The sequence below is a fragment of the Chlorocebus sabaeus genome, chromosome 12, assembly GCF_047675955.1.
Source record: "Chlorocebus sabaeus isolate Y175 chromosome 12, mChlSab1.0.hap1, whole genome shotgun sequence".
In the NCBI taxonomy this organism is placed as follows: Eukaryota; Metazoa; Chordata; class Mammalia; order Primates; family Cercopithecidae; genus Chlorocebus; species Chlorocebus sabaeus.
The window spans coordinates 22,798,917-22,811,839 of NC_132915.1; the positions used below are offsets into that span (position 1 = coordinate 22,798,917).

The 12,923-nt window shown below is 38.9% G+C and overlaps 1 protein-coding gene across 2 annotated transcripts in view; it reads left to right on the top strand.

The window, feature by feature from the left end:
- Positions 1-12,923, top strand: part of TRPM6 (transient receptor potential cation channel subfamily M member 6) — a 160,435-nt gene that overhangs the window by 86,489 nt on the left and 61,023 nt on the right. For both annotated transcript variants that reach the window (XM_007969515.3, XM_073021522.1), the window contains 4 exons: positions 1,361-1,513; positions 5,859-6,005; positions 9,568-9,696; positions 11,708-11,959. In XM_007969515.3, coding sequence (XP_007967706.3) covers positions 1,361-1,513; positions 5,859-6,005; positions 9,568-9,696; positions 11,708-11,959 — 681 coding nt within the window. The remainder of the gene's footprint in view (positions 1-1,360; positions 1,514-5,858; positions 6,006-9,567; positions 9,697-11,707; positions 11,960-12,923) is intronic.

Below are 12,923 nucleotides of genomic sequence, written 5' to 3' on the forward strand. Positions count from 1 at the left end.
ATGACTTCAGTTTGCCAAACTTAATAATGAATGTCAAACAGGTTAAATCTTCTTTTTGGTCACTGAATACCAGAATACTAAGGCCTACTTTTAGCTTGAAAGAGGTAATGTTCATCAAGTTGATATCAGAGCATTTATTAAATCTTTTAAACTCTTTACCTTGGAAGGCCATACAAGTTGAACTTAAAAAAATTTTTTGAAAAGACTGTTAGTAATTCATGAATAATAGCAATATAATGAAAAAAACTTGTGGATGTCTGGATCTATACCTTCCTTGGGTTTTACTAGTAGGGAAAAGACACGTGAGGGATGGGAGATGGATCTAACAGAAGGTGATGGTATACTTTTAGATTCTTTATTTTATAATATCAACAAATTTTAATGTGTTTTTTGTGGTAATATGTACTTAATGGCTTTAAAATATCATTAAGCAGTGTGCTCACTGAAAAATACTTGTCACTCCCCTGTCCTGCTACTCCTAGAGGTAAATAATTACAGTGTAGTATACATATTTTTAAACTTTTAAATGCATATACATATGCATATAAATAGCTAAGGTTTTTACTTTTATTTTTTAACAAAAATGGGATCACTCTATGTTCTTGTATACAGTTGGCTCTTCATATCCATGGGTTCCACATCTGCAGATTTAATCAACTTCAGATAAAAAATATTTGGAAAAACACCCCCAAATAAATAACAATACATTAAAAGTTATACAAATGAAAAGTCAATACAGTATAACAATTATTTATATAGCATTTACATTGTATTAGGTATTATAAGTAATCTAGAGATGGTTTAAAGTATAGGGTAGGATGTGCACAGGTTATATGGAAATACAACAACACCGTTTTATACCAGGGACTTGAGCAGCCTTGGATTTTGGTATCCTTGGGGTCGGGGGTCAGGGGTGTCCTGGCACCAATCCCCCTTGGATACCAACAGATAACTGTAATTTGATTTTTTCACTTAACAATGTAGCGTGGCTACCTTTTCATTATATTCAACATTGCCTTTGTCTTTTTAATAGTTGCACAGGAGGAAAGGTTATTCCAGACCAGCTGTCCCTCTCTAGATAGACATTTAGGTTGACACCAGTGTTTTGCTTTTACAAATAGTCCTGCAATGAACATTCTTATCTGCAAATGCTTGTACTCATGAGTATTTCTGAGGGAAACACTAGAACTGAAGTTGCTGAGTCAAAAAATTATTTATAGAAACGGGATGAAAATTGAACTGGGATGGGTCTGGCATTTTCTATACACTGAAATTCTTAATTTCGTTATTTGTCTAGTATGTGCTTTTATAGTCCCTACTACTTTGTTTTGCTTTTTTTTTTTTTTTTTTTTTTTTACAGATTATTATAAGCATTATTTTACCACCCACCATTTTGACATTGGAATTTAAAAGCAAAGCTGAGATGTCACATGTTCCCCAGTCCCAGGACTTCCAATTTATGTGGTATTACAGTGACCAGAATGCCAGCAGTTCCAAAGAAAGTGCTTCTGTGGTTAGTGCAAAATCATAATGAACTGAATTTTTTTGTATTGACTGCACGCAAACATACACATCCTTAAAGTTTACTTATATAGCCATCTTTTAAACAAAAGTTACATTGCCTCTATTTCAGGCCAGTGATGACAGATGGTCCTGGGGTTATATGTTATTTTAAAATGCCTCTGACTAATCAATCAAGCATTTAGTTCTCTTGTATAATCTTAATCATATTATGCTATGGTCAGGTTTACTATGTACAATAGACCTAATTAACCCCCATACACAATTAAGCAAAATAACCTATTTCTACTTCAAAGCCAAAATCAAAGATGTGGTTTGGACATAGCCATATACCAATTTATTAATTCAGTGACTCGTTAGTGGCCACTTTACATGTGCTAGATGTTCTGTGGACACTGAATTAATTAAGGCAGATGCAGCCTCTTCCACTGTGGGGCTTATAATCAGACAGAATATCCACAGTATTTCACCATTGTTCAATTAAAACAGGTATTGAAAAAGTGTTTCAGCCAGGCGCGGTGGCTCACGCCTGTAACCCCAGCAGTTTGGGAGGCCGAGGCGGGCAGATCACGAGGTCAGGAGATCGAGACCATGCTGGCTAACACGGTGAAACCCCGTCTCTACTGAAAATACAAAAAATTAGCTGGGCCTAGTGGGCACCTGTAGTCCCAGCTACTCAGGAGGCTGAGGCAGGAGAATGGCGTGAACCCGGGAGGTGGAGCTTGCAGTGAGCCAAGATCACGCCACTGCACTCCAGCCTGGGCGACAGAGCGAGACTCCATCTCAAAAAAAAAAAAGTGTTTCAAGTCTGTTCATTATAAATGGCTTATAATCATAACAACAATCATCCTTTTGCCTTTAAATTTAACTTAAGCAGTAAGTATTAATAAGCGGCTATGTTTTTAGAATTTTTCTAGGCATGGTGTAAGGGGTGGAGGCAGCACTTTTGATGGGATAGATAAGATTTCATAACACTAATTAAGTCATGCAATTTATTAGCTGAGGAATGTAATTTGCATTGTGTATTGTGGCAGGAAACTGAAGGCAGGTGATACATAGATGCTCTTTAGAGTGTCACTGTGTTGTCTTCTTGTGGTAATAGTGGGTAATAATGAATATAAAGAAGGCACTTCTGGTAATTGGAGAAGCAAAGCCATTATTCTGGAGCTGAAGCTGTATAGCATCAAATACTGCATTTGCTCACTGAGGTTTTATAAAACTCCTTATTGAAATTTCTACAGTCAGAATAACTTTGCCATGTGAAATTTAGATCTTTTTAGCTGATAACCTCTTGAAAACATGATCTTTGATGACATGAGTTTTCTTAGGACTAAATTATAGTAAGATGGCAGAATGGGTTAATCAACAGCAGAAGACGACTCTTCCCATTAGGAGTCAGTAGGTGAGGATTAGGGCTTGGTGACAGTTTCATGATTGAGGTGGTGTTTGAGCTTGACTTGAGGATGTGGAGAGGGAAAAGAGCATGTCAGTGGGAAGAAGACTATAAGCAGGGTCATGGAATTGGGAAGTGACAAGGCATATGTAAAGCATCGCAAGTGGTATGGTTCGGCTGGAATCTAGGTTATGAGGGTTATGTGACAAGCTGGGAGTACTTGTAGGAATGACTGGAAAGTAGACTGAGGCTAGATCGTGTAGACTCTTGTACATCCTGTAAAGGAGTATGATTTTTATTCTGTAGGTTACGGAGAGCCAGTGAATGTGTATGCCAGAGTAGTGAGATGATCTGACTATTAGAGAAATTATTCTGCCTCCAGGGCATAGGATGGTTTAGCAAGAAGACTGGCTGGAAGCAGGGGGAACATAGGCCAGGGTAGCCATCCAGGTGAGAAACAATAAGTCCTTTAACCAGGGTCAGTAGCAATGGACATGGAGAGGAAGAGGGTCTTTTAAACAAGGCCGTCTTGAAGGGACACAAGGATAACTGGAGAGGGAGTGGGTTCAGAAGGGGAAAGATGAGCTCAGTCTTAGGTTAATAAATCACAGTGAAATACTAAGAAAGCTGTATAACAAAATCTATTCTATCAGAGCATCATTAAGTGGGAAAGATGACTACAATACAATGCTAAACAGATATGGATTATAGTAGACTTATCGTTGTAGCTATAATTTTAATCTGTGTACCTGCTGGTATCAGATTACAATTAGAAAAAAAGAGTGTGGGGTGGTCAGAGGGTGTGGGGGTAAGGGGAGCTATATATATATAAAATAAAAGTTATTCAAGCCAAACGTTTTTGTCTTTACCTTCTTCTCAGTAAAAAAAAAAAAAAAAAAAAATCTGAATTTATATTCTCAGGTTGTCTTCATCATAGCAACTGGTGTCTTTGAATTCAACTCGGAGACAGGCCCCATCAGCACTTTATAATCCACTCCAAAGTGTCAAGAGCAATTAAGAGCTAATGAAACACTCCTAGAGAAATAATAAGAGAAGTTATTTAATAATAAAGTCATTACTTAAATTGCTTTCTGGGGTCTTTCTGATGTGGTATTGATATCATTAAAAGCTCATAAGTGATGACTTTTCTAATTGGTTTTACGCCATTTTAATTCTAGGCTGGTTCAGACCTGCTAGGAACTGGGCCGATTCCTACATTTCTAAGTCACAATTCCAACCCCACTGCCCAAAGTGAAATAAATGACTGAATAATTAATCAGGCACTGATGATAACCCATCTAGATGCCCGAGGCCTTAAACATCACATTTTTCTGCAATTATATGGACAGCTCAAGCAAAATTTGATTCATTCCTTGACTGAAAAAATTTTGCTAATCTTGCAGGTCTGATATTAAAGAGATAACTTTTGTGGCTAGGTTGCAAGAATGGACTAGTTTGAGAGGCAGCAGAGAACATTCCTTTCTTTTAATATTACTTTAAAAAATTAAAAAGTACATGTTTCCTATTAAAAAACTAAAACCACCTAGAAATCTATACAGTAGAGTGATGTCGCTTTTGCTTCCCTTTTGCTACCCTTATATTGCTGCTGCTTAAAGGTAGCCAGCCTGTAAGTGCTTCTTTTCTTTTCTTTTCTTTTCTTTTCTTCTTCTCTTCTCTTCTCTTTTCTTTTCGTCTCCTTCCTCTTTTGAAAGCTCGTTCTACGTGGGTGTTTGTGTAGTCACATTCAGTCATCTCCTGCTCTGCCTTACATATACTCATTGCTAATTCTCTACATGAGTTAATTCCCTTGGACTGACACATACCTTTTGGGTAGTTGATGAAAAATCTGATTCTTTCCCCAGAAAAATGCATGTACAACACAAATACTTGCACATGGTTGCAGGGTGTTCAAGGAACTCTAGAAGCTCAGAAAGCACGTGAACTGCAGGCAAACAGACCCTCTGCTATAAATCAGTGGGGAAGCTATCGAAGGTCAGAATCCTAAAACTAATGCAGTGCCTGAATTTCCTATGACAAGGAATGGCCATGCATCATCAATGTATGCTCAATTTGTTCTTATGTGTTAAGGAAATCATTGTATTGTTCATTACTGATTTCATAGGGATTTTATGAGTATCCTTAGGTTCCAAAATTTAAAAACATACAAAAATTAGCCGGGTGTGGTGGCGGGTGACTGTAAGCCCAGTTACCTGGGAGGCTGAGGTATGAGAATCTCTTGAACCTGGAAGGCGGAGGTTGCAGTGAGCCGAGAGCATGCCATTGCACTCCAGCCTGGGTGACAAGAGCAAGACTCCATCTCACCAAAAAAAAAAAAAAAAGAGATTGAGAACAGGGACCAATTTTTAAATCCTTGGAACTACTCTTACTTTGGGTTTGATTACTACAGAGTCAGCTTGCATTTCAGAAATAACTCATATGTTTTACCTGGCCAATAATTTATACAATACAGACAGTTTTCTCTCCCTTCAAAGGTAAGATTATAATTTGGCATATGGGTGCCTTATTATTATTATTATTATTATTATTATTGTTATTTTGAGACAGAGTCTTGCTCTGTCGCCCAGGTTGGAGTGTGGTGGCATGATCTCAGCTCACTGCAACCTCCGCCTCCCAGGTTCAAGCGATTCTCCTGCCTCAACCTCCCAAGTAGCTGGGATTACAGTTATGCGCAACCACACTCGACTCATTTTTATATTTTTAGTAGAGGCAGGGTTTCTCCATGTTGGCCAGGCTGGTCTCGAACTCCTGACCTCAGGTGATCTGCCCTCTTCGGCCTCCCGAAGTGCTGGGATTACAGGTGTGAGCCACCGTGCCCGGCCAATTAATTTCTAATATATTATTTATGATATTTTTTGGATGTTCATGCTTGTCACTATTTTAGTTAAGCTGCTGACAAGAAAATGATTATTTGTTTATTTTATAGAAAGAGTATGATTTCGAAAGGGGCCATGATGAGAAACTGGATGAAAATCAGCATTTTGGTTTGGAAAGTGGGCCCCAGCACCTTCCGTGGACCAGGAAAGTCTATGAGTTCTACAGTGCTCCAATTGTCAAGTTTTGGTTTTATACGGTTGGTCTCATTACAACAATGTATGTCGGATGAATGATGGTTGGTAGCTAGTGATGATATTGATAATATGCCTGATTTGCCACTTTGCAATAAAAATGTAGAAACTTAGTTAAAAAAAAAGCGAGGGCATGACAAAGTAGGTAGCAAAGAAGACTGGAGGAAGGCAGGGAGAGGTTAGGGTGGAGCTCGCCTACTTTTTGGAGTTTGAGAACAAGCATTTTCTTCTCTCTTTGAGTGCTAAGAGTTAGCACTGTTATTGTGGGAAGATCTAGCTGGCTTTGCCCTATTGGTTAGCGTTGCTTCTGTCTCTAAAAACTCCTAAGCTAGGAATTTCCATTGAAAGAAACACTGGAATATTCTTTTCTTAACAATGTGACTGGTTAAAACTCTCTTGGTGCTCCTATCAGAGTCCCTCAAATATGTTGTTGCACATTCACAAAATGGTAAAACCTCACCATTTGAAGGGAGACTGAGCATTCAAAGATCTGTAGAACAACCAAATTAACAGCAGTGTTTGTAGAATTAAGCAATAGGTGGGTGGATTCTTAGAAAATCAGCAATTGAATCAGCATTTTCTTCATAGGAATATGTTATATAGATAGAAAATGATGCAAGTGTTTGTTTTTTTTTGCCTTCAGTAGTGTATGCTTATAAATATATAGAGAAAATGAAATATTTTAGAAGCTGAACTGTCTGAACAAATACTAAATCTGTTATGGATAGTAGAGCGACAGAGAAAGCGTGAACTATGCTTTAGATGTGTTGAGTGCTTTTCACATTTATTTCATAGAATTTTCTTTTCTTTTTTTTTTTTTAAATATTTTTTTTCCATGACACAGCCCTCAGGAGATCCTGAGAACATGTGCTCCCATAGCATTTATTTTTCTTATGCTTATCTATACTTAAATAGCTCATGGCCAAGAGTTTGTACATCTAAAACATTTGAAGTGTGACTATAAAAGGATATTTATCTAAAAGTGTTGTATTTCCAAATATTTACCTGGCCAACCACACACTTATTTCCTATACTTATTGAATAAGTACATAGCTGTGTATGATTTTTATCTGTTTCCAAAAATCACATCTGCTTTCAAACAATGAGGTTTTGCTATTTTTGTAACGTGCAACAACATATACGAAAGACTCTGACAGGAGTGCTGGGAGAGTTTTAACCATCGTCATACCATTGGGAAAAGCGTATTCAGACGTTTCTTCCCTTGGAAATTTCTAGCTGAGGAGCTTTAAGAAACAGGAACAAGGCTAAGCAATAGTGCAAAACCAGCCAGATCTGCTCACCATGGTGTTTTTAATAATTGGAACGAAACAGAAAGAGTCAAAAGCAATACTGCCAATGTCCAGAGTGTTTAGTGTTTAATTTTACCTAGGTGTGAGTGCTTCAGTTGCTTGTAGCCTTTGTGTAATGCCACTTTGGACTAATGAGTAAATGGACTTAACATAGCCTTTAGGAATCTAACCTGTTCTCAAGTAGAGGAACTGTGGGCTACTTTCTCAATCTGAATATCTACTTATCGAATTTGTTTGTAGTCTTTTGCTTATAGATCTTCCAGATTCAGATAGTTGTACACTATACATACTAGAAAGAAAGCCATGGCTGAGGGTAACCTAAGGTTCAGGTCATTCAATTTGATTTTACTGAGAGCTGACTGCTGTCTTTAAGACATCGTATACTAGGCAGCAGAGGGGGCGGTGAGAAGAAGACATTGCCAAACATCAATGCTGACTTCAAGCAGCTTACAGTTATGTAGGGGAGAACATTTATGTATATAAATGAGTCCAGTATAAGGAATCAGTATATGGAGATAATAAAATACAAATAATAAAATATATACAGACAAATGGGCTAAGGTCTGAACCTCAGAGTAAAAGTTAAGGAGTCAATTGTCTAGCCATGCTGAAACTAATGACAAAAAAACTTAAATGCTTGATAGAACAAATTAACTTAAAGTATGTCCTTAAGGAGTCATCAAAAATACTCAGACTTTGAGATACAGATCAAGAGAAGTATAGAATTATTGAAATTTACCTTTACTTTCTTATATGCTTCTCTTCTACACCTCCTTAAATCATAGGCACTAATATCCATTATGACTACCTAAAAGACCACCTATCGTCAATAATACCATTCTTATATAGTTAGAAATGGTTTAAGCTATTCTCTATGTTATCTGTGCAGAACTAAAGTTAGAAGCAGACTTACCCATGTAGGTAGATAAAAATATATGAGAAATAGGGATCAAGGTTAAAATAATATGCTTTTACGAGAATGAACACACACACACACATTTTTCTCTCAACTGATTTTTTTTTTTTTTTTTTTTTTTTGAGATGGAGTCTCTGTCACCCAGGCTGGAGTGCAATGGCGCGATCTCAGCTCACTGCAACCTTGGCCGTCTGGGTTTAAAAGATTCTCTTACCTCAGCCTCCTGAGTGGCTGGGGTTTCAGGTGCACACCACCATGCCCAGCTAATTTTTTGTATTTTTAGTAGAGACGGGGTTTCACCATGTTGGCCAGGCCGGTCTGGAAGTCCTAACCTCAGGTGATCCGCCCACCTTGGCCTCCCAAAGGGCTCGAATTATAGCCGTGAGCCACCGTGTCCAGCCGATACAAGGTTTTTAAATGCAAGTGTTGATCAGTGAGCACTGTGTGTTGTCTGTGAGGTTATTAGAGGACTGCAGTCTCATACATTGTTGATAATAGTGTAAACTGGCAAAGCCTTTCTGTCGGAAAATTTAGTAATATTTGTCACAGTTTTCAATGTGCATGGACAGATATTCTGCTTCTGGGAATATATCTTAAGAAGATAAGAATATTAGATAAGATTACAAAGCTATTAATCACTATGTATCTATATGTGTGATCACTATGTCTTAATTCTTTCAAGACTTTGGAAATCTAGGCATACATATATATACACAGTAATTAGACAAACATTTATTGAATGTCTACCATGTGTCAGGCAGAGTGCTGAGTGCTGAGTGCTGAAGATATAAATATTGACAAACAATCCTTAATTAAAAGGGCTCCCAGTTGGACACAACTTTTCTATTAAACAGCATTTTAATCAACATAAAATAGAACTCCCAGCAGTGGTAAATGCCACAGTTCGTTGTATTTGAAAATAAGCATCTATTGCCACTGCGGATCTGGCATGCTTCACACACGTTTTCTTTCTATGTTTGAGATGGAGGGGAAGGGGAAGGCCTGTGATTCCTCCTGGGCTTGCTGTTAGCTTGCCAGCAGCCCTGTTGGACGTGCAGGGTCCTGGAAATACCAGTCAGGAGCCAGCAGAACAATACAATGTGTCCTTCCATGCATCTGAGAACAGTGATTTCATTCCTGCCTCTAAATCCTAGACTAGAAGACTATGGATTGTTGTGCTTTCCTTGATACTAGGTCATCGATAACCCAAAGGTGGTCCTAGTTATGTGTTCATGTTATCGTGTTGAAGTTCATGCCTGGGTTTCTGCTCCATCTGCGTCTGCTTGGCGTGCTCTATGCTTGCTCTCACTCACGTCTGGGGAATGTGTGTCCTCCTCACAGATGGCGTATTTGGCATTCCTCATGCTGTTCACTTACACCGTGTTGGTGGAGATGCAGCCCCAGCCCAGCGCGCAGGAGTGGCTTGTTAGCATTTACATCTTCACCAATGCTATTGAGGCGGTCAGGGAGGTGAGTTCTGCCATCTACCTTTATCTTCCACATATGCCCTCGGCTTCTGTAGGTGTCCACTAAAAGACTCCTTGGCTCTGGTGATGAAAATGGACACGTCAAGGATGGGGGAAGACAGGAAACACTGACCTTGACTTACATGCTGCAAGAAGTTTATTTGGGGGAGAATCCTTGATTCCAGCCCTTTATCCTTGTCAGCTGCTTTCTGTTGGTTGGTGCACTTTGGAAGCAGTTATCTTTGAAGCAGATATCTTGGTGTGTTTACCAATCCTAAAGGATAGATGATGCCATAGAATTGTATTAAACCGTACGACTATTTGATTTCCCTGAGGGTTTTTTTTTTTTTTTTTTTTTTTTGGTGGGGTTGATTTTTATTGCCTTGCATTACTTTCATATTATCAATTTCATCTAATGAGTGGCATAAATGGCTGAAGTTGTGCAATGTGTAAGGAATATGCTTATAGCTTTTGAAAGCTCCTACCAAACACTTTGAAAATTGAAGCTGGAAATCTCTCTGAGGCAGATAATCCAAGAAGCGAAAAAACAAAACTTGTAAAAATTTCTAGTTTGTAATGAGTTACTTAAAAAAAAAAGGGGGGGGTCCGGGTGTGGTGGCTCATGCTTGTAATCCCAGCACTTTGGGAGGCTGAGGCAGGCAGATCATGAGGTCAGGAGATCAAGACTCTCTTGGCTAACATGGTGAAACCCTGTCTCTACTAAAAATACAAAAAATTAGCCGAGCATGGTGGCATGCGCCTGTAATACCAGCTACTTGGGAGGCTAAGGCAGGAGAATTGCTTGAATCCAGGAAGTGGAGGTTGCAGTGAGCCGAGATCGTGCCACTGCCCTCCAGCCTGGATGACAGAGCAAGACTCCGTCTCAAACAAAAACAAAACCAAAACCAAAAACTAACATTCCTGTAAGTTGTAACTGCAATCATAAATATTTATGACTTAGACTGTTTTAGATGTCAATATATGTCTCTGTGTCTGTGTATTTACCTATATTTATTTTGTCCTAGAGGTAATATAACCAACATTATATAGTTATAGTCTTTGTAATTATACCTATGTTGCCTGCTAATTCCTATGTGGAGTTTATAGATTATAGAAAATAAGTCAAGAGAGAAACAGATAGTTATCTGAATTGTACCACTTTTTTAATGCTTCAGGGAAAATAGGTGTACTATTTTACATTTCCGTTTGTCTGATATGGTGTTTCAGGGGTATTTTCTTATCTTAGTGAGTTCCAATATCACATTCTTTTTTTTATTTGAGATGGAGTCTTGCTCTGTCACCCAGGCTGGAGTGCAGTGGTGAGATCTCGGCTCACTGCAACCTACGCCTCCCAGGTTCAGGCAATTCTCCTGCTTCAGCCTCCGGAGTAGCTGGGATTACAGGTGCCTGCCACCACACCTCGCTAATTTTTGTATTTTTAGCAGAGACAGGGTTTCACCATGTTGACCAGGAGGGTCTCGAACTCCTGACCTCAAGTGATCCTCCTGCCTCGGTCTCCCAAAGTGTTGGGATGACAGGCATATGCCACCGCACCCAGCCCAATATCACATTCTTAGTAGAATCTCACTAAATAGCAGTAGTCGGACTGGATTACAGGATTCCTTGCTCCATCCAGTGTTCTTTGCACCCTGCTGTGCCTCCTAAAATGAAATCATAGTTATACAGATCCACTGCAATGTGAGTTTTAAAATGTCTTGGTGTTTCCTCATGCTATTTCAGGATTATTGAAAAAGTGCTTTCTATTTTTTTTTTTAGTTCCAGTTGGGGTTTCAAGTGACAATCTAGCATTATCAAATGCATTAAATTATATCTTTATAGCATTGTTTAAATAATTCGTTACTGATAACTTAAGTCTCTGAAATCCCCGAGTGATTTAAGGTTTGGCATGGTTTAGATTACTCTTTAAATGAATAGTTTGTGTATTTAAGAAGATCATATAAACGGGATTCTTTGGTTGTACCTCCTTTTTTAAGTTTCCTTCTTCCTTCTTTTAGATCTGTACTTCAGAGCCCGGGAAGTTTACTCAAAAGGTGAAGGTATGGATTAGTGAGTACTGGAACTTAACAGAAACTGTGGCCATTGGCCTGTTTTCAGTTGGCTTCGCCCTTCGATGGGGTGACCCTCCTTTTCACACAGCGGGAAGACTGATCTACTGCATAGACATCATATTCTGGTTCTCACGGCTCCTGGACTTCTTTGCTGTGAATCAACATGCAGGTCCGTATGTGACCATGATTGCAAAAATGGTGAGTACAGCCTAGTTTTATATCCTGGTATTCTTTTTTAAAATTGTTTTTAAAAGAATTCTTGTGGGTACATAAGTAGGTGTATGTATTTATGAGGTATATGGAATATTTTGATACAGGCATACAATGCATAATAATCAAATCAGGGTAAATGGGGTTCTCATCACCTCGAGCGTTAATCCTTTGTGTTACAAACAACTCACATATACTCTTTCAGTTATTTTTAAATGTACAATTGATTATTAACTACAGTCACCCTGTTGTTCTAGTGTTCTTTGTAAACATGCTATGTTGTGCTGGCTAGATTTGTACTGCTGGGCTCAAGGGATCCTCCCATCTCAGCCTCCTGAGCAGCTGGGACTATAGGCATACACCACCATGCCTGGCTTCTTTTTAATGGTTCTTCATGGTTTATATCCAATAGTTTAACTTTTGAAATTATTATTATTATTATCATCATTATTTGAGACAGGGTCTTGCTCTGTCACCTAGACTGGAGTGCAGCGGTGCGATCACGGGTCACTGCAGCCTCACCCTCCCAGGCTCAAGAAATCCTCAACCTCCTGAGTAGCTGGAACCAGAGGCACACACCATCGTGCCAAGCTAATTCTTTTTTGTTATTTATATAGACAGGGTCTCACTATGTTGCTCAGGCTGGTTTCAAACTCCTGAGCTCAAATGATCCTCCTGCCTCAGCCTCCCGAAGTGCTGGGATTACAGGCATGAGCCATTGTGCCTGGCCATTTTGGAATTATTTATAGAAGCACAGCGAACAAGATCACGTCACCACTGCCTTCCATGTAACCACAAACTAGTATTTAGCAAACGACCTTGGATAGTATATTGCATAGTTAGTTGATTGGGACACTCCGCTTACCCTTTTGATTAGGGCCAGATAGTATGAGATTGAGTCAAATCTGTCTCTAAGCACAGTAATTCCTGAGGACCAGATTCATGTGAGGCT